Genomic DNA, 19419 nt, shown 5'->3' with positions numbered 1-19419 from the left:
TTTGGGCCAGAAGGGACTGGCATGAAATATTCAAAGTGATGGAAACCAAAGACTTATAACCAAGGCTACTTTACCCAGCAAGGCTATCATTTTAAAATGAAGGAGAAATAAGGAGCTTCCCAGACAAGAAAAAGCTAAAGGAGTTTGTTACCACCAAAGCAGTATTGCAAGAAATGTTAAAGGGTTTGCTAGAAGAAGGGGAAGGGAAAGGGGAAGGGGAAGGGGAAGAGGAAGGGGAGGAAGAGGGAGGAGGAGGAGGAGGAGGAGGAGAAGAAGAAGAAGAAGAAGGTGGCAACTAGATCCAAGATGGTGGTGGACAGAGTGGAAGCTACACTGACACTCTCCTGGGACCAATCTGGATTTACAACTAAAACATAGAAAAACCATCCTGAAAAACAACTGAGGACTAGCTGGAGAGCACCCTCATAACCAAGGACGTGAAGTGGTCATAACCAGACCACACAGGGGCTGGTAGGAAGTGTGGATGTGAGAGGGCTGGCTGGGCTCCCACAGGCAGCAGCTGAGGGTCCAGAGGGATAGCTCAGCTGTGGGGGCTCCCACTGAGGACTCTGGGGCCTGAACCCTCGGCTGGGCTTCCCAGCCAAGAGCACCAGAACTGAGAAAGGTGCCCACATAACATCTGGCTACAAAAAGGAGCCAGGTTTCTGTCTGTCAGGGAGAGGTGGCTGGGACTGCAGGCACCCTCTTAAAGGGACAGTGCACAAAGTTTCCGTGTGCAGCCACTCACCACGGGCTCTGGTGGAGTGGAGATGAGTGGACTGGAGCTGTGTAGGGAGAGTCTGGGGTTGTGGGCTCTGGATAGTGAGATCAGAGGACATCCGTCTGGATTCCTGTGCTGAGTCATTCCCCAGACTGGAGGACGTTGCTCCAGTGGACAAATTTTGGCTTTTGCCTGGGGTGGAAGCAATTGCCCCACCTTGCTGGAAAACCTGTCGCCCTAACCAGAGGAGTTTCTATAGCCTGAGACTTGTTAAGAGACTGATAACAACCAGCCATCCCACCCTGTGGAGTTTCTACAGCTTGAGGCACATTAAAAGAATCAGATTAATCTGCCTGCTGCAGAGGCAGACCTCAGAGTGCTTTGAATCTTTGCCTGATCTGCTTCAGTATCCAGTCCTTGGAAAAGCAGACTTTGGTGGGCATCTTGATCCTGTCCAAATGCACCCAGCCACAACAGAGGGGACCTCAAGCCATGGGATGTTGATAGCGCCAAACAGGGTACTCAGGGCCAGTCACAAAGTGCATCTGACATTGGCCTGTACCAGAGACCCTCCAACAAGACTGAGAGTCCTAGCAGATCTACCTAGTACTTAGAAACAAATCCAAACAGGAAGCCAAAATGGGGAGACCAAAACACAAGCCCCAAATGAAAGAACAAGAGAAGTCTCCAGAAAAAGAACTAAATGAAATGGAGATAAGCAATCTCTCAGATATAGAGTTCAGAATACTGATTGTAAGGATGCCCAACAGCATGAAAAAAGATATGGAAACTATGAAGGCAATTGAGAATGACATAGCAGAAAAAAGAATACATTGGAAGGGATAAACAGCAGATTAGAGGAAGCTGAGAATTGGATCAGTGAATTAGAAGACAGGACAGAAAAAATAACTCAATCAGAGACTCAATTAAAAAACAGGAGGACAGTCTAAGGGAGCTGTGGGACAACATGAAACATATCAATATTCACATTATAGGACTGCCAGAAGAGGTTGAAAGTAAGCAAGGGTTAAAGGACCTGTTTGATGAAATAATGGCAGAAAACTTCCCTAACCTGGTAAAAGAAAAAGTCACACAAGTTCAGGAAGCACAAAGTCCCATGCAAGAAGAATCCAAAGAGACCCACACCCAGACACATCATAATTAAAATGCCAAAAATTCAAGACAAAGAGAGAATCTTAAAGGAAGCTAAAGAAAAGCAACCTGTTACCTACAAAGGAGCCCCCATAAGGCTGTCAGGTGACTTCTCACCAGAAACTCTACAGGCCTGAAGGGAATGGCATGAAATATTCAAGGTAATGCAAAACACGGATCTGAAACCAAAACTACTCTATTCAGCAAGATTATCATTCAAGATAAATGGTGAAATAAAGAGCTTCCCAGACTTAAAAAAAAAAAAAAAAAAAAAGGCTAAAGGAGTTTATCACCACAAAACCAGCATTGCAGGAAATGTTAAAGGCACTGCTGTAATTAGAAGTAGAAATAGAGAGAATGAGAAACATAGGCATAAAGAAATAAAATGGCAGTAGATAAGTATCTTTCAATGATAACCTTAAGTGTAAATGGATCAAATGCCCCAATAAAAATGGGTGGCTGAATGGATAATAAAACATGACTTAAATATATACTGTCTACAAGAGAGCCACCTCAGAACAAAAGGCTCACACAGGATGAGAGTGAAGGGATAGAAAAAAATTTTCCATGCAAATGGCAATGGAAAGAAGCAGGGGTAGCAGTGCTCATATCTGACAAAATAGACTTCAAAATGAAGACCATAATGAGAGACAAGAAAGGTCATTACATAATACTAAAGGGATCAATCCAACAAGAGGATATAACCCTGATAAACATATATGCACCCAATATAGGAGCACCTAAATTTATAAAAAAACTTCTAGAGGACTTTAAGGGAGAGATCAACAACAATACAATCATACTCGGGGACTTTAACACCCTACTGACTTCACTGGATAGCTCTTCCAGACAAAAAATTAATGAGAAAACAGTGAACCTAAATGACACACTAGATCAGGTGGATTTAATTGACATTTACAGAACATTCCACCCCAAACCTGCAGAATATACATTCTTCTTAAGTGCACACGGGACATTCTCAAAGATAGATCACATGTTAGGACACAAAAAAAGTATCTACAAGTACAAGAAGACTGAAATCGTATCAAGCATCTTCTTGGACCACAATGGCATGAAATTAGAAATCAACCACAAGAAAAACATTAAAAAACAATCAAACACATGGAAGCTAAATAGCATTCATTGTTTTTAAACAATGAATAGGTTACCAAAGAGGTCAAGAAAGAAATAAAAAACTTCCTGGAAACAAATGAAAATGAACACACAACAACTCCTAATCTATGGGACACAATGAAAGCAGTCCAGAGAGGGAAGTTCACAGTACTACAAGCTTACCTCAAAAAACAAGAAAAACTTCTAATAGACTCTCTAACCCTACAACTTAAAAACTTAGAAAGAGAACAAGAAAATCCCAGAGTTAGTAGAAGGAAGGAAATAATAAAGATTAGAGCAGAAATGAATGACATAGAGATTTAAAAAACAATACAAAAGATCAATGAAACCAAGAGCTGATTCTTTGAAAGATAAACAAGATTGATGAACCTTTACCCAGACTGATCAAGAAACAGAGAGGACTGAAATAAAATCAGAAACGAAAAAGGTGAAATAACAACTGACCCAACAGAAATACAAAGGATTGTAAGAGAATACTATGAACAACTCTATGCCACCAAGCTGGACAACCTGGATGAAATAGACAAATTCCTAGAAAAATACAACCTTCCAAAATCAGGAAGAGTTAGAAAGTCTAAATAGGCTGATAAGTGCTCTTGAAGTTGAAGAAGTAATCAAAAGGCTCCCAGCATACAAAAGCCCCAGCCCAGACTGCTTCACAGGGGAGTTTTAACAAGCATTCAAAGAAGAATTAACACTTATTCTCCTCAAACTATTTCAGTAAATCCAAGAGGAAGGAACACTTCTAAACTCTTTTTACGAGGCCAACATTAGCCTAATTCCAAAACCAGATAAAGACACTACAAAGGAAGAGAATTACAGGCCAACATCCCTGATGAACATAGATGCTAAAATCCTCAACAAAACATTGGCAAATTGGATCCAGCAATATATTTAAAAGATCATACACCATGACCAAGTGGGATTTATTCCAGGGATGCAAGGCTGGTACAATATTCACAAATCAATAAATGTGATACATCACATAAACAAACTGAAAGACAAAAATCACATGATCATATCAATAGATGCAGAAAAAAAAATTTCATATAATCCAACACACATTTTTTATAAAAACTCTCAGCAAAGTGGGAATAGAGGTATCATACCTCAACATAATAAAGGCCATATATGACAAACTTACAGCCAACATCATACTCAATGGACAAAAATTAAACCATTTCTCCTAAGAATAGGAACAAGACAAGGGTCCACTTTCACCACTCTTATTCAACATAGTACTGTAAGTCCTAGCCACAGCAATTAGGCAAGAAGAAAACATAAAAGGCATCCAAATTGGAAATGAGGAAACGAAACTGTCAGTGTTTGCAGATGACATGATATTGTACATAGAGAATCCTGAAGACTCCACCAAAAACTACTAGATTTAATAAATTAATTCAGCAAGGTAGTAGGATACAAAATTTACACCCAGAAATCAATGGCATTTTTATACATCAAGAATGAACTCTCAGTAAGAGAAACTAAAAATACAATCCCATTTACCATTGCAACTAAAAAGATACCTAGGAATAAACTTAACCAAAGATGTAAAAGACCTTTACTTGGAAAACTACAGGACACTGGAAAAAGAAATAGAGGAAGATAGAAACAAATGGAAAAATATATCATGTTCATGGTTTGGAAGAATTAACATCATTATAATGTCCATACTACCCAAAGCAATCTATAAATTCAATACAATACCTATTAAAATAGCAACAGCATATTTCACAGATCTAGAACACTTTGAAAATTTATATGGAACCAAAAAAGAACCCAAATAGCTATGGCAATCTTGAGAAAGAAGAAAAATTTGGAGGGATCACAAAACTAGATATCAAGTTATACTACAAAGCCACTGTCATCAAAACTGCCTGGTACTGGCACAAGAACACACATATAGATCAGTGGAACAGAACAAAGAATCTGGAAATTGACCCATGCCATTATGGTCAATTAATATTTGACAAAGATGGCAAGAACATAGAATGAAGTAAAGGCAGTCTCTTCGATAAATGGTGTTGGGAAAATTGGACAGGTACATGCAAAAAAAAAAAGGAATGAAAGTAGACCACCAACTTACACCATTCACAAAAGTAAACTCAAAATGGATAAAAGACTTAAATGTAAGACATGAAACCATAAAAATCCTAGAGGAAAACATAGGCAGCAAAATCTCAGCCATCTCCTGTAGCAATGTTTGCTGATACATCTCCTAGGGGAAGAGAAACAAAGGAGAAAATAAACAAATGGGACTGCATCAAAATAAAAAGCTTCTGCACAGCAAAAGAAACCATCAACAAAACAAAAAGGGAGCCCACTGTGTGGGTGAACATATTTGCCAATGACACATGTGATAAAGGGTTAATATCCAAAATATATAAGGAACTCACACAACAAAAGGAAGACAAACAATCCAATTAAAAAATGGGCAAAGGACCTAAATAGACACTTCTCCAAAGAGGACATACAAATGACTAAGAGACATATGAAAAAATGCTCAACATCGCTAATCATCAGAGAGATACAAATTAAAACCACAATGAGGTATCACTCCACACCTGTCAAAATCACTACCATCAACAAATCAATGAAAGACAAGTGCTGGCCAGGGTGTGGAGAAAAAGGCACCCTAGTACACTGCTGGTGGGAATGCAGACTGGTGCAGCCACTGTGGAAAGCAGTATGGAGTTTCCTCAAAAAATTGAAAATTGACCTGCCTTTTGACCCAGTGATCCCACTTCTCGGACAATATCCTAAGAATCCTGAAACACCAATCAGAAAGAATATATGCACCCCTATGTCCATAGCAGCACAATTTACAATAGATAAGATCTGGAAACAGCCCAAGTGCCCATCAGTAGATGAGTGGGTAAAAAAGCTGTGGCACATTTACACCATGGAATACTATGCAGCTGTAAAGAGGAAGGATCTTTTAGCCTTTGGCACAGCATGGAGGGAACTAGAAAGTATTATGCTAAGTGAAATAAACCAATCTGAGAAAGACAAGTACCACATGATCTCACTTATATGTGGAATATAATAAACAAAATAAACTGATGAACAAAATGGATCCAGAGACATAGAAGCATGAAACAGACTGAGGGATCTCATAGAAGCATGGAACAGACTGAGGATGGGGGATTGGGTGGGATGGGAGAGATTAATCAAAGAACTTATATGTTTATGAGCATAACCTATGGACACAGACATTGGTATGGGGAAGGCCTGGGGGTGGGGTGGATGTGGGGTGGAGGGGATCAATGGGGGTAAAAAGGGGGGACATCTGTAATATTTTCAACAATAAAGATAAAGAAACTTAAAAAATAAAATTCAAATGCCTCGCATTGACTGTAACTGCTAAAAATAAAAAATTCTTCCTATGAAAAGAAGAAGAAGAGGAAGAAAGTGGAGGAGGAGGAGAAAAACAGAGGAACATATTTAAAAAAATAAAATGCAATAAATACCTATCAATAATCACTTTAAATGTAAATGGCTTAATTTCTCCAATCAAAAGACATATAGTAGTTGAATGGATAAAAAAATAAGACCCATGTATATGCTGCCTCTGAGAGACCTACCTCAGAATGAAAGATAAACATAAATTTAAAAAGACAGAAAATGATATTTTATACAAATGGAATTGAAAAAAAGCTGGGGCAGCAATACTTATATCGGACAAACTACACTTTAAAACCAAGGCTATAGTAAGAGACAAAGAAGGACATTACATAATGATAAAGGGAGCAATCCAACAAGAGGATATAACCCTTGTAAATATTTATGTACCCAACATAGGAGCACCTAAAGATGTAAAGCAAATCTTGAACATAAATGCAGAGATTGACAGTAATACAGTTATAGCAGGAGATTTTAACACCCCATTGACATCAGGGGTTAGATTTTCTAGACAGAAAATCAACAAGGAGATGGCAGTCTTAAATAACACAGTAGATCAAATGGATTTAATTTATATCTTCAGAGCATTCCACCCCAAAGCAGCAGAATACATGTTCTTTTCAAGTTCCAGATTCATCAAGAAAAAAAGAGAGGACCCAAATAAATAAAATTGGAAATGAAAGAGGAGAGATAGCAACTGACACCAAAGAAATACAAAGTGTTATAAGAAAATATGAACAACTATATGCCAACAAATTGCACAATCTGGACAAAATGGATAAATGCCTAGAAACATATGATCTTCAAAACTAAACCAGAAAGAATCAGAGAATCTGGATAGACTGATTATAACTAGTGAAATTAAAGCAGTTAGCAAAAAACTCCAAACAAACAAAAGTTGCAGACCAGATGGCTTTACAGGTGAATTTTACCAAACATGCAAACAAGAACTAACACCTATCCTTCTCAAACTATTCCAAAAAATTCAAGAGGAGGGAAAACTCCCATACTCATTTACAAGGCCAGCGTTATTATAATTCTAAAACCAGATAAAGACATGACAAAGAAAGAAAATATCCCTGATGAATATAGATGCTAAAATCCTCAACAAAATATTAGCAAACTGAATCCAGCAATACATTTAAAAGGTCAAACACCATGATCAAGTTTGATTTATTCTGGGGATGCAAGGTTGGTACAATATCCACAAAATAATAAATGTGATACACTCCATAAACAAATGGGCAAAAGACCTGAACAGATACTTCTCCAAAGAGGACATACAGATAGCCAAGAGACATATGAAAAAATGCTCAACATCAGTCATCATTAGAGAGATGCAAATATAAACCACAATGAGATATCACCTCATGCCTGTCAGAATGGCTACCATCAATAAATCAGTAAGCAAATGTTGGTGAGGCTGTGGAGAAAGGGAAACCCTTGTGCACTGTTGAAAATGCAGATTGATGCAGCCACTGTGGAAAGTAGTATGGAATTACCTCAAAAAATAAAAAATGGAACTGCCTCATGATCCCGCAATTCCACCTCTGGGAATTTATCTGAAGAAACCCAAAACACTAATTTGAAAGAATTTTATGTACCCCTATGTTCGTTGCTGTGCGATTTACACTGGCCTAGATTTGGAAGCAGCCCAAGTGTCTGTCAGCAGATGAGTGGATAAAACAGCCATGGTACATTTACATAATGGAATACTCCTCGGCCATAATAAGGAAGACAATTTTATGCTCTGTGACAGCATGGATGGACCTGGAGAACATTATGCGATGTGAAATAAGCCAGTTAGAGAAAGACAAGTTCCATATGATTTCACTCAAATTTGGGATTTAATAAACAAACTGAACTAACAAGCAAAATAGAGACAGACTCATAGATAGAGAGCAGGCAGACAACTCTGGTGGGGGGATCGAGAAAAAAAAAAAAGAGAAAGAACTCATGGACACGGACAACATTATAGTGATTGCAGGGGGTGGAGGTGGGAGAGGGTATGAGGAGATAAATGGTGATGGGGAAAGAAACGAGAGATGTCAGCATAAATGTGTTTACATATTTAACCAAGTGCAAAAGAAGAATGTAATCAATAAAAATTAGTAATGAGAAATGAAGGAAGATGCAAAAAAGAAACATACGAAGTACATCTTTGCTTACTCTAAGCAATCAATAGATACACGATGTACACAGAATGAAGTTGAGAAAATACATAGACTATATGGTAAGATATTTTTTAAAGGAGCTCTAAAATAGAAATAATTACATAACATACATAGTAATAAATATGACCAAGCACAAAAAGCTGAAATAACCTCAATGATTCAGCAGAAGATCAGTTCATCTAGGTGCCGGAAGAGCGATTTCTAAATTTTCCTCTAAGAGTTTCCTCATTGCGAGACAAAGCCCCAGGTTGCCATTGGGCCCTCTATGTGTGAGAACTCATTTTTCCTCCCACTCTTTCTCCTAGTGGAATCCAGGAAAGGTTGTCTGACCTCTGCCCAGGTGAGCAGAGGAAATAAAATTTATTTCCTGAAAGGTATTGTGATAGCTTTGGCCTAGATAACAAAAACAATGAATACCAGGCTACAGAGTTAACTTTGCCACCTCGGAAATGAAGAGCAACTGAAAGTTTTGGGAAATAAAGATTAAATGAGCAAAGTGAGTGGATTCAGATTAATTTGCAGTTATCAGGTAGGGAAGAGAGGCGAAAATAAGAGATGTAGAATCCTAGAACGCTGAAACTGGAACAGTCTTTAGAAGGCAGGCGTGACTTATATGAAGTGACACAGTGATTTAGCGACAGAGTTAGCTCTAGAATTCACATCTCTTCCTGTACTTTCATGCTCTCGCTAGCAGACCAGGCTGACTTTTGCTAAAACAGGATGTATTGCGCTTTGTGGCTGGCTGCTGGCAGGAGAGGAGAAATCAAAGATAATAGCAAGATGCTCGTGAACTAGGAGGAGGATGTCATGATTGTTGGAAAAATTATTTTATACTCTAGAGATAAAGAAAACCTTTACGTAACTCTTTATGAACTTCCTTTTTTCTTTTCTAGGCAATGCAGACCGTGACCAAGCCGTATGTATGTATTGCTGTCCTTCGTTTCTTGAACGATGTAGCTGCTTTGTGTGAAAATCCAGCTTTCAATTGCTTTTCTATTGGCAGATTATCGATTCTGGTATCCAAGATGGGAAGTGCCCCGGCCGGTTGTGTGCGACCCGCTCTGCTTTCTGGTTTTCTTTCTGAGGGCGCTGTGTTTTTCACTATGTGCCATAACCGTTCTGATAGTACAGTCTCAGTTTCCAAATATATTATTGGAAGAAGAGATGATATTCACCCCCGAGGTAACAGAGGAAGAAAAGTTGGAGGAAAAGAAAACGGAGGAGGAGGAGGAAGAGGAGGGAGAAGAAACATCAGAGGAAGAGGAGGATGAGGACAAGGACGAAGAAGAAGAGGACGAGGACAAGGACGAGGATGAGGATGAGGACAAGGACGAGGACGAGGACGACGATTAGGGGACAAGGACGGGGACGAGGATTAGGCTACGAGGATAAAACATAAGACCATCGTGGCGCAAAAGTGTAACACGAAAGGGGCTACTTTTTTTTTTTTTTTTTTAAGAACTTGAGCTTTAACAAGCAAAAAATGTGTACAAACCACTATTGCAGTACCTTTTAGTCCCTTCTCTTTTCCATACTTATTCAACACATTTAAATTTGGAAAACAAAGAAACAAACAAAACACGTGTTTTTATGGTCCCTGTGCTAAGGCAAGCTGCTGGGCACGAAGAACAGATAAAGATGTGATGACAGAAACACTAAGAAGGATTTGAGAGTCTAATTGCTCTTAAGATTTCACTGTGTTATCCTGATAAAGGAGGAAAACCTCCATTTTCTAAATATGTTCCTATCCCTGTGTTTTAAATATTTTTAAAGTGGGTCAATAGATTTCTCGAGTGTTAAGATTTACCTGTGAGGCACCAGGGCCATTCCAAGTTCAGGACAACCATTAATAAATAACGCTTGGTTTTGCTGTTTCTATCATTACCATCACAGTCGTTATTAGTAATGGTGATCATGGTGGTGGTGATATTTTCCATGTGATATCAAGGCATTGAATATCATTATTTTTGTAGTATATACGTTTGGAATGGCTTAAGCAGTACTTATATATGCTGTTAGGAAACAAATTTATTATTTCTACTTTATGTTCAATATTTCATTAAAGCCTTGCTGTAATTCTTTACTGGGCTATATAGTTTGTCGCCACCAAAAAAAAAAGGGGGGGGGGGTGAGGTGCTAATAAATGTCAAAAGTTTACTTAGTTGCAATTGAGCAATCTGATTGCTTTTGAATTTAGGCGATAAAATAAACTTTAAAAAAATAATTATTTACTTGTACTTACTCAAAACTGTATAGGAAAAGTGCATAAATTAGTAATATAAATTAACCACTTACTTGTAATTCTAATAAATGAACTGAATAAAAATACCTAACATAGCAAAATGTATCAAATGGTATAAACTCTATGTTTATGAACTCTATTATATTAAAAGCCTGTGCTTCAATGGGCCAAGATGAGAATTATGCAAAAAAAACCTGAGCTATACTATCATATTTGATAGTTTCTGGGTTCTGTTTGTTTTCATTTGCTTTGTTTGTTTTCAAGAGCTGTGCTACATTATATAGATGTGTGTATATATTATATGAAATATATATATGTATGTATGTATATTTCTATGAAGTCAGCCCCTTTTCTCCCTAGACTCCTAAGAAGTATAATATCCTTAGGTAGAGAAAAGAGTTGGTCTACAGTGATTTTATTTTTTATTACTATTATTTTACATGTGTATACCTCTTCATAGCTTCCAAAATGCTTTCACATAATTATTTCATACTCAAAACCACTCTGTGGAGTTGGTATTGTTTCCACTTTTAAAGTGAAAAAACTGACTTCGGATTTGTGAAGTGGTTCAACTTAGGACAGAGGACAAATTAATTTCTGAACATTCTGATGCATAAGTAGAAATTCTTTATGATCCCATGTTCAATTCCCAATATGACTAACTTGTTATGTATCTGTAACTTCACTTCTCCATCCACTCTTCAGCATATTTTCCAGGCAGTTTCATGGATTATGCTTGCTATAGGCCAATGACTATTAACTGGGGGCAATTTTGCTACTCCCCACCCCACCCCAGGACATTTGGCAATATCTGGAAACATTTTTTATTGTTATGACCAGAAAGGTACTGCTGGTATTTAGTGGGCAGAGACCAGGAATGCTGCTAAGCATCCTACAATGCACAGGACAGCCCCCAGAGCAAAGACTGTGCAGTCCAAAATGTCAAAAGTGCTGAGGTTGAGAAATTCTGCTGCAGGCTAGTTCCACCCTGGATGTGTGTAAATTATGGATGCATTATATGTTATTATATTTCCTCAAACTCTTATTTTTCTAAAAATTGTTCTCTCATTCTCTTTCCTACTTCCCTTTCATCACCTTTCCACAGCTGCAGGTTACCATAAAAGCTGTTGTCTCCCTAGTTTGGGGATGGTCCACTGACCACAGTTCAGCCCAATCGTAGCCTTGGGTTTGGGGATACAGACTGATATTCAAGGAAGGTTCTACTTGGTAGCTAAAGTTTTAATATGTAAAGCTCTGAGGCTATTTATGAGACTGCACAGAAGGAAAGAAGGAAATACAGAGAGAAGCAGTAAAAGGCTATTGTCTCTGATGCCTTTTATTCCAACATTTCACATAAATTTTTTTCCAAATTATGTCCTATTTCCATGCAGTAACTTTTCCTTTTACTTAGGTTATTTTGAGTTGGATTTCTGTAACTGATTCAGTTGGCAGGACATTCTCACTATAGGGTTATTTTTATTAAAATTTTTATTCTGAAAAAGCATGAATAATAATGGCACTAAAACTCAATCTATGGATGTCCTTCATAACATCATGTGATCAAAGGAATAGAATGTCTGCTTAAGTTTTATTTCCCAATAAAACTTTTTCCCAATTTGTTCTTGGTATCATCTCCAGCTCTCTCACAGCCACACACCATATATGCTTAGAATTCTTTTTATTTTTTTTAAAGTCACAGGTTGAATCCTTCACCTAGCATAAGGGGTTATTAGCATGAATCTTGGAGATATCAGGGAATATTACTCTTATTCTGTTTTCATGGCACTGAATCCAGGAATGTAACTTGGCCAGATGTTCTGGCCTCGATAGTTTGGAGTGACAGATGAATTGGTTCATTCCTTGAAGTGCTGTGTATTCTGTTCTGCATTATAAAACTCTGAGACTGTTGAAATGCTTGATCCTGGGCCTGACAAGGTAATCTTCAGCAAGTGTCTATACTACATTATGCCAGGAATACTCCAGGATGTGACTGGTCCAGATGAAGACAGACATGCTTCTACTCCTTCACTCATTTACACTGTAACCTCTGCAACCATACATCTCCTAGTGAGCTTTAGTGCTAGGAAGTTTGCACCCTCCTGGTTCTGGAGAATGTTGCTGATCTCTCTGCCATTTATCCTGACATTCTTTTGTGTTCTTTATGTGAGTAAAACTTGTTTGATGTTTTCAAGTGTTTGGGCTTTGTCTACCCATAAATCCATTTACATCGCCAATATTGCAGTTGTGCAGAGTGGCAGCCAATGGAAATGATACAAAGACTCCATATCCAACATGGATTAATCTCTGTGGGGAAAACTCTGGGATAATAAAGGGGGCAGAGATGATATTGTGATGCCATGTTGGTTTTCTACTTGTCCTTGTTTTGGTTAAGAACTTCAGAAAGTGTGAAGGAACCAGTACACTTAGTCAATAAACACTGACAAAATGGCCCAGTGCTATTCTGAGTCCTCCATTTAAATAGTCAAGGATCAAGTGTGTTATTCCCTAAAACCAGATAAATGTGAAGATTGTTGAGTCTGCTGTAATTTCCTCAGTTCCCCATAGCAATGAGCTATAGTGCTGTGTGGTAATGGACACTACACTAAGGGAGGCTGGGGGAAAGCAGGAATGAGTACAGAATGTTAACAAGGAATAGCATAGCAGTGTGGGAGGAACTAGAGTCGTAAATGCTTGGTGACTCTAGAGGTGGTAGGACCTGCAATTATTTAGCATAGCCATGAACCTCTTCTACATTATTCAACATATTGTTGCTGGGAAACAAGGTTGGTCAGCAGGGGTGGGCTGGTGTGGAGTTGGGGGCATTGTTAGGGTACCTTTTCTCTCCCTTTCCTAGCAGAAATTCAACATTTCTGTCCTGAAAGCAGAAATTGCCAAAATCACATGCCCACTCAAATTCAAAGTACCACCTGAGTGAGGGAAATGTGATTGTAGGCAGTATTAGGCAAGATTCTTAAAAATATTTAAAATCTGAGGAGTATTAATGATATTCCTCTTATTAAACTGATTTCATAGACCTCATCATTAGAGAAAACCATAATCACTAACCTTCTGATTCATTCCAGTTGGGACAGTGCGGCATTGGTGACTAGTCTGTCCCACACAGCACTAACCAATGCAGAAAACAAAATTACACAGGTATAACTCATAGGTTAAAGGAACCTTTGCTGTGTGTCCTGGCAAGAGTGTGCCAGTTCTGGGAAACAGGACCACAAAGTTTGCAGAGCACAAGTTCACACAATGGGTCATTGGGAGTGATGATATTTAAGCCACTCCAGCTTCTAAACCTTGGTTCCTGGACTCATGTAATCTTCTTATTGGTGACATAGCCTTACAAAGTATTGCCTCTAACTTTCCATGTTAATTTCACCTCCAAAAGACCACCCCAAAGCTTTATCAGGTCAGAAGTTTCTATGCTGTGTAATGTGTATAATCCAACCAGTGGATTTCAGAGTCAGGCTTCCCTTCTGAAAATCCCTCATTGTGAAGTGAGACTTCTAATGGAATGCTAGCTTGTGTGGTAATTTATTCTTGTGCATCAGGCACTCAGGAAACCCACACATGGTGGTTTCAGCTAAGATTTTGAGGGCAGAAAAAGTCAAATCCATACCCAGAAAAGATGTTAGAATAGGTGTCTATTCCAAAGAAAACAAACCACTGGCTTTTCCAGGATGGAAGGAGCCCAGTGTGTCAATTTGCCATCAACTGCCAGTTTGTCTCTGCAAACAATAGTGCCGTCAGGGATTCGGCATTCATCTCCATTGTTGGTAGATTGTACATACAGAGGTACCTAGATCAGCACTGATAAGTGAAAGTCCTTGAAAATAGACCTATGTGTGGCATTCATGAATTCCACTTACCGTCATGCTAATTCCAGGTGGACAAAGGACAAAAGCTGGTTAATGTCAACTGATGAGTCATTTTGTCCACTTGATTTTTCAATGGCTCTGGTGCACATTAACCTGTGAAAATTCTCCATACACCATTCACATATCTCTATTCACCTACCTCTGCCCCAGACCCTCGTTTTTTCTAGCCTTTCAGTCTTTTCTTTCTAACCTCTTAACCTTTGGCAAGGCATTTGTTACTGTCCATGTGTCCATATTTATTCTCATCTCAGGCAACTTAGGCTTCCATACAAAGTAGATGATCATGTGTACCCCTCAAAGCTTCACCTTGAAGATTTTCACTCACCCTTATCTTTCAAGGCCACTTCTGAGTACATCTATAACACAGCCATTGTCCATTTTCAGCTTGTACTCACACGTCAAGCCAACCAATTTATAAACCATGATTTGGCTTTTTTCCATTACCTTTACATACAGTACAGGACCCCTCTCAATACAGTCATAGGTGTGAACTGAAGAGAGAGGCTTGTATAACTGTGGTAGAGGAAATGCAGGCCTAGGTTGTCTACTCATGTAGCTCACTCATGTCCTCTGGTCCTGCTTGGATTTGGTCCCATGATGATGTCAACTCAGATCCTTTGTCCAACAGTTCCCCAATTGTATGGATAGTCTTATTTTCAAGTACATATTTACTCAAGTAAGTGTCCATGGGTCCCATTTGCAAAGTACTAGGGAAATCTTTAAAGTGCATACTAGTGGCTTTCTCCTGGGAACTCAGCCACCTCTTTAGTCAATGCTTTCCAGGTGTGACAACTAGCTCAGCTCTAGTAACTAAGCTAAGTATCATGGTTTCTTACTGGTTGGCAATTGCTTTCCTGGACATCTACTAAAATCAACTGTGCCAGTTCAGAACCTCCTGGTGGCAATGGCAAGACAGAATGAGAAGTACAAGAGATTTATTAGTTAATGCCTGTAAAAAATAAATAGAGGTATCCAAGGATACAGTATGGGGAGAGAATAAAGAGTAGCTTTACAGTGGAAAAACCTGACCAAGAGTGCTCACTTGGTACCTGTGAGTCGCAGCGTGGCCGCCCACTGCTCTGGTCCGCTCAAGCAACAGAATAAACCTCATAAAGGAGGGGGGCACTGGGGTTGGGGTCAGGGACCCGTGCGGTGGGATGGAAAAGGCCCTCTAGCAATGAAAAGCCTGAGCAAGAAGGTGAGAAAGGAACTCAGCAGAGTAGGCCAGAGGCATCGCGCCGGCCAGCTCCAGAAGCAAAAGGAGTGTGGTTCGGGCAGAGAAGAGACAGCCGGGCAGCGAAGATGGCCCTCCTCATCAGGTACTGTGGTGCCACTGCACGACAGGATTTCCCTGCCAGAGGCCTGTCGGCTGCTCCAGGATAGGGACACTGGAACAGTACACTTGAATGAATGGGGAAGCACCCACAGCTTTATGCTGTTATGCCCCCCGCTTGAAACATCGATGGGGTTTCACATCTGCAAGGCCAGAGGATTCGCACACTGTCTCAGACTTGGCTAAAGTGCCTGATAGCCCCCCTTTCCTCCTTGACCCACTGGAAGGCTGGGACAGCACTGAGGATTACTGCCTTTCCTGCCTCTCTGCTCAGGGCCTTCCCACCCATACACTAGCTATCCAGGGGATTTCTGGCCTCCCACCAAAGAAACAAATAGATGTCGGAAAGAAGCTAAGTAAAGTTGTGGAGAAGCGCTTTCCTGATGACAAGCTCCTTCTGTGAGACACGCAACAGGGAGCAGGAATGCTACTCAGGCAGCTGGCTAAGCAGAAACAACGGCACCTTGCCTTTCAAGATCTGCGGGCCTACCTCTTTGCTCAGGATGCTGACTCTGAGCCTAATGAAGAGAATAACTTGGTGGGGACCTTGGAAATTTCATGTTATGTTCGTGGGCAGACTGTGAGTGTCAATAGCTTGCTGCATATCATTGGCCATGGTGACTTTCAGATGAAACAGATAGATGCCCCTAAGGACCCTTTCCCTTTAAACCTCAGAGTGATCAAATCCCAAAAGGACCCAGGCCTGGCAATGGAGGTTTGTGCTACGGATGCTGTAGCTGATTTGGAGGAAGAGCTTAAGGTCCTAATGAAGGCAGACCCTGATAGACAAGATTCTTTGCAAACAGAGGCTATACCAGATCCGATGGGGGGGGAGGGGGCAAACCTGGCCCACTGAGGAGGAACTCAATGAGGCAAATGAATTTTTGAAGGAAAGTTCAAGGTGGTAAAGAAGGTTCCTAAAGGAAAATCCAGTTACCAAGCTGAATGGATTTTGGATGAGAGTGACAAAAGTGGTGGGGAAAGAGATGGATATGATGATATAGAACATGAGGATTTTATGGAAGAGGAATCTCAGGATGAGCATAGTGACAAGGGAGCAGAGGAGGAATGTGAAACTATGGCCATAGGAGCGTCTGTGCATGATGACCTGTATGGTGAGAAAGTGGGTGAAGAGGGTGAGGAAAAACTGCTAGAGAAATATAAACAAGAAAGACTGGAAGAGATGTTTCCAGATGAAGTAGATACCCACCCAGCCCCACCCCCCCACCCCCCGTGATGTGGCTGCTAGAATTCGATTTCAGAAATACAGAGGCCTCAAGAGCTTCCGGACCTCTCCATGGGATCCTAAGGAAAACCTTCCTCAAGATTATGCTCAGATCTTTCTGTTTCAGAACTTTACAAACACTAGGAAACGCATCTTTAAAGAAATCGAGAATGAGAATGGAGGAGCTGAGGTTGGCTGGTATGTCACACCTCATGTTTCTGAAGCACCTGTCGCTGCGGCTGAGCTCTTCAGGGGCAGAGCACCCCCGTTGCGTTCTCTTTCCTGCCTGGTGAGCAGATGTCAGTCGTGAACGTGGTGGAAAGCCGGCATCCCAGAAACACTGAGCCCGTGAAAGCTAAAGAGGGGCTGGGCTGCCACTGCGGGTTCACGCGTTTCCGAGCCTCACCTTTATTTTCTCAGCACACTGCAGCGGATAAACATAAATTTCAGAGATTCTCAGCACACGGCTGCCATGGCCCTCGCGGTGAGAGCATATGCCCCAATCACTTTTCCTCCTGCATCTGTGCTGCTTTTCAAACAGAACAGCAGTGGAATGCACAGCCTCATTGCCACAGGCCATCTCTTGTCAGTGGCTCCAGACAGGATGGTCATCAAGAGAGCTGTTCTGAGTGGTCATCCTTTCAAAATTTTTACTAAGATGGCAGTAGTGCGTGACATGTTCTCCAGCAGAGAGGATGCGCTGTGGTTTAAACCAGCGGAACTGAGAACAAAGTAGGGCCGCAGGGGACACATCAAGGAGCCTTTAGGTGCTCATGGCCATATGAAGTGCAGTTTTGATGGGAAACTAAAATCTCAGGACACAGTACTGATGAACCTCTAGAAACGAGTTTTCCCCAAATGGACTTATGATCCATATGTACCAGAACCAGTACCTTGGGTGAAAAGTGAGATTTCAGCAGTGCCAGAAGTGGACATGAAGTAATAGATTCAATATCCTTGCTACTAGTTAGCACCTGAGGGATGGGAAGCTATAGGTTGTGATTGGGTAAAGTTTGTGTTGTCTACTTTAGCCTAGGAGTCTGCTGCCCCTTTTTGCAAAAGGTTTTTCTTGGCCTTGACAAGGTGTCTTAGTTAAGTATGGATGTTTTTTGATTGCTACTTCATCCAAAAACTATTAAGTCTTACGGAAATATCTACTGTCCATTAGGATTTTGAAAGCTATTTAAAGAAGGTACGATGGGACGTTAACAGTGACGGGAGACCAAACTTCCAAGTGTCTAGAGAAACTGAATCCCATTTCTTCCTTATGCATAAATTAAACAAAAACAGATTGATAAGGAGCTGGCCTTTCAGCTTGCTTCACCCGAGTTACAGAGGTTAAGCCTGCATTTCCACCACTGAGCACAATACATATGTTCTTTACTTCTGGGGAAATTGTTTGAAAATGCCGAGACAGAACAGCAGCCACTCCACCACCAGCTGTAGGCTCAATAAGCAGTTTCATCCGCTCCCATACCAGCTGGGCTACATACTGTTGGTAGAGAAGGTAGTAAGCAATAGTGAAATGGGAGGAGGAAAGCTTAGTTGTTGGGCCTTCACAATTAAAGGCTAAGTGATAAACATGCATATGCTTGCCAATGAAGAGCCGGTCTTTTTTCACTCTAACTCTGCTTCTACTGCTGAGGGTGTCCCAATATCTAGGGCCCTCCCACATATCATGAGTCACCAAGTCAAGAAGTATCTTTTGCTTAAAGAGTTGCTCTGTTCTTTTGTTATTTTCTTTCCTGTTGGAGCCTCGCCTTAATTTCATCCTCTGTGACAGTGAAGACATCATCCACAAGGTCCCTTGTAAGAGGCCAGGTGTTTAAGCCAATGCTGGATTTGGCACCATCTGCTATGGTTTCTGGAGGATAGGGGGTGGGGGTCAGTTCCCCTTTCAGCGTGGGCTGGGAGCAGTCATCTGCATTCAAGGGTTCAGCAACATACACCTTCACACTAGGTCTCAGGGCCTGGGAAGGGGAATATTAGACATCTCAGCACTAGCCACTGCCTACATGCCTCCAGTAAAATAGGCAGTACAGGTGACACACTTCTGACCACGTGAGAGCCTTCTCTGTGATAGATGTAACGAAAATATGACCTTAAAGCACTTTAAATTGTATACCTAATACTGGCCTTCAGTTGCCTA

The 19419-nt window shown here is 40.5% G+C and overlaps 1 protein-coding gene and 1 pseudogene across 1 annotated transcript in view; both read left to right on the top strand.

Annotated features, from left to right (window-relative positions):
• The window catches only part of GLIPR1L2 (GLIPR1 like 2), a 43870-nt gene extending 33934 nt beyond the window's left edge, over positions 1-9936 (top strand). Inside the window, exons 5-6 of the mRNA XM_016199311.2 lie at positions 9477-9503; positions 9587-9936. Of these exons, the coding sequence (XP_016054797.2) occupies positions 9477-9503; positions 9587-9936 (377 nt within the window). The remainder of the gene's footprint in view (positions 1-9476; positions 9504-9586) is intronic.
• A 3626-nt stretch (positions 9937-13562) lies between these two features.
• Positions 13563-18213, top strand: LOC107526697 (pre-rRNA-processing protein TSR1 homolog pseudogene; annotated as a pseudogene).
• The last annotated feature ends 1206 nt before the right edge of the window (positions 18214-19419 follow it).

The sequence above is a fragment of the Miniopterus natalensis genome, chromosome 2 (genome assembly GCF_054644295.1).
Source record: "Miniopterus natalensis isolate mMinNat1 chromosome 2, mMinNat1.hap1, whole genome shotgun sequence".
NCBI lineage: Eukaryota > Metazoa > Chordata > Mammalia > Chiroptera > Miniopteridae > Miniopterus > Miniopterus natalensis.
Note: the sequence above shows the minus strand (reverse complement) of the source record. Positions and strands in the feature narration are given on the sequence as shown.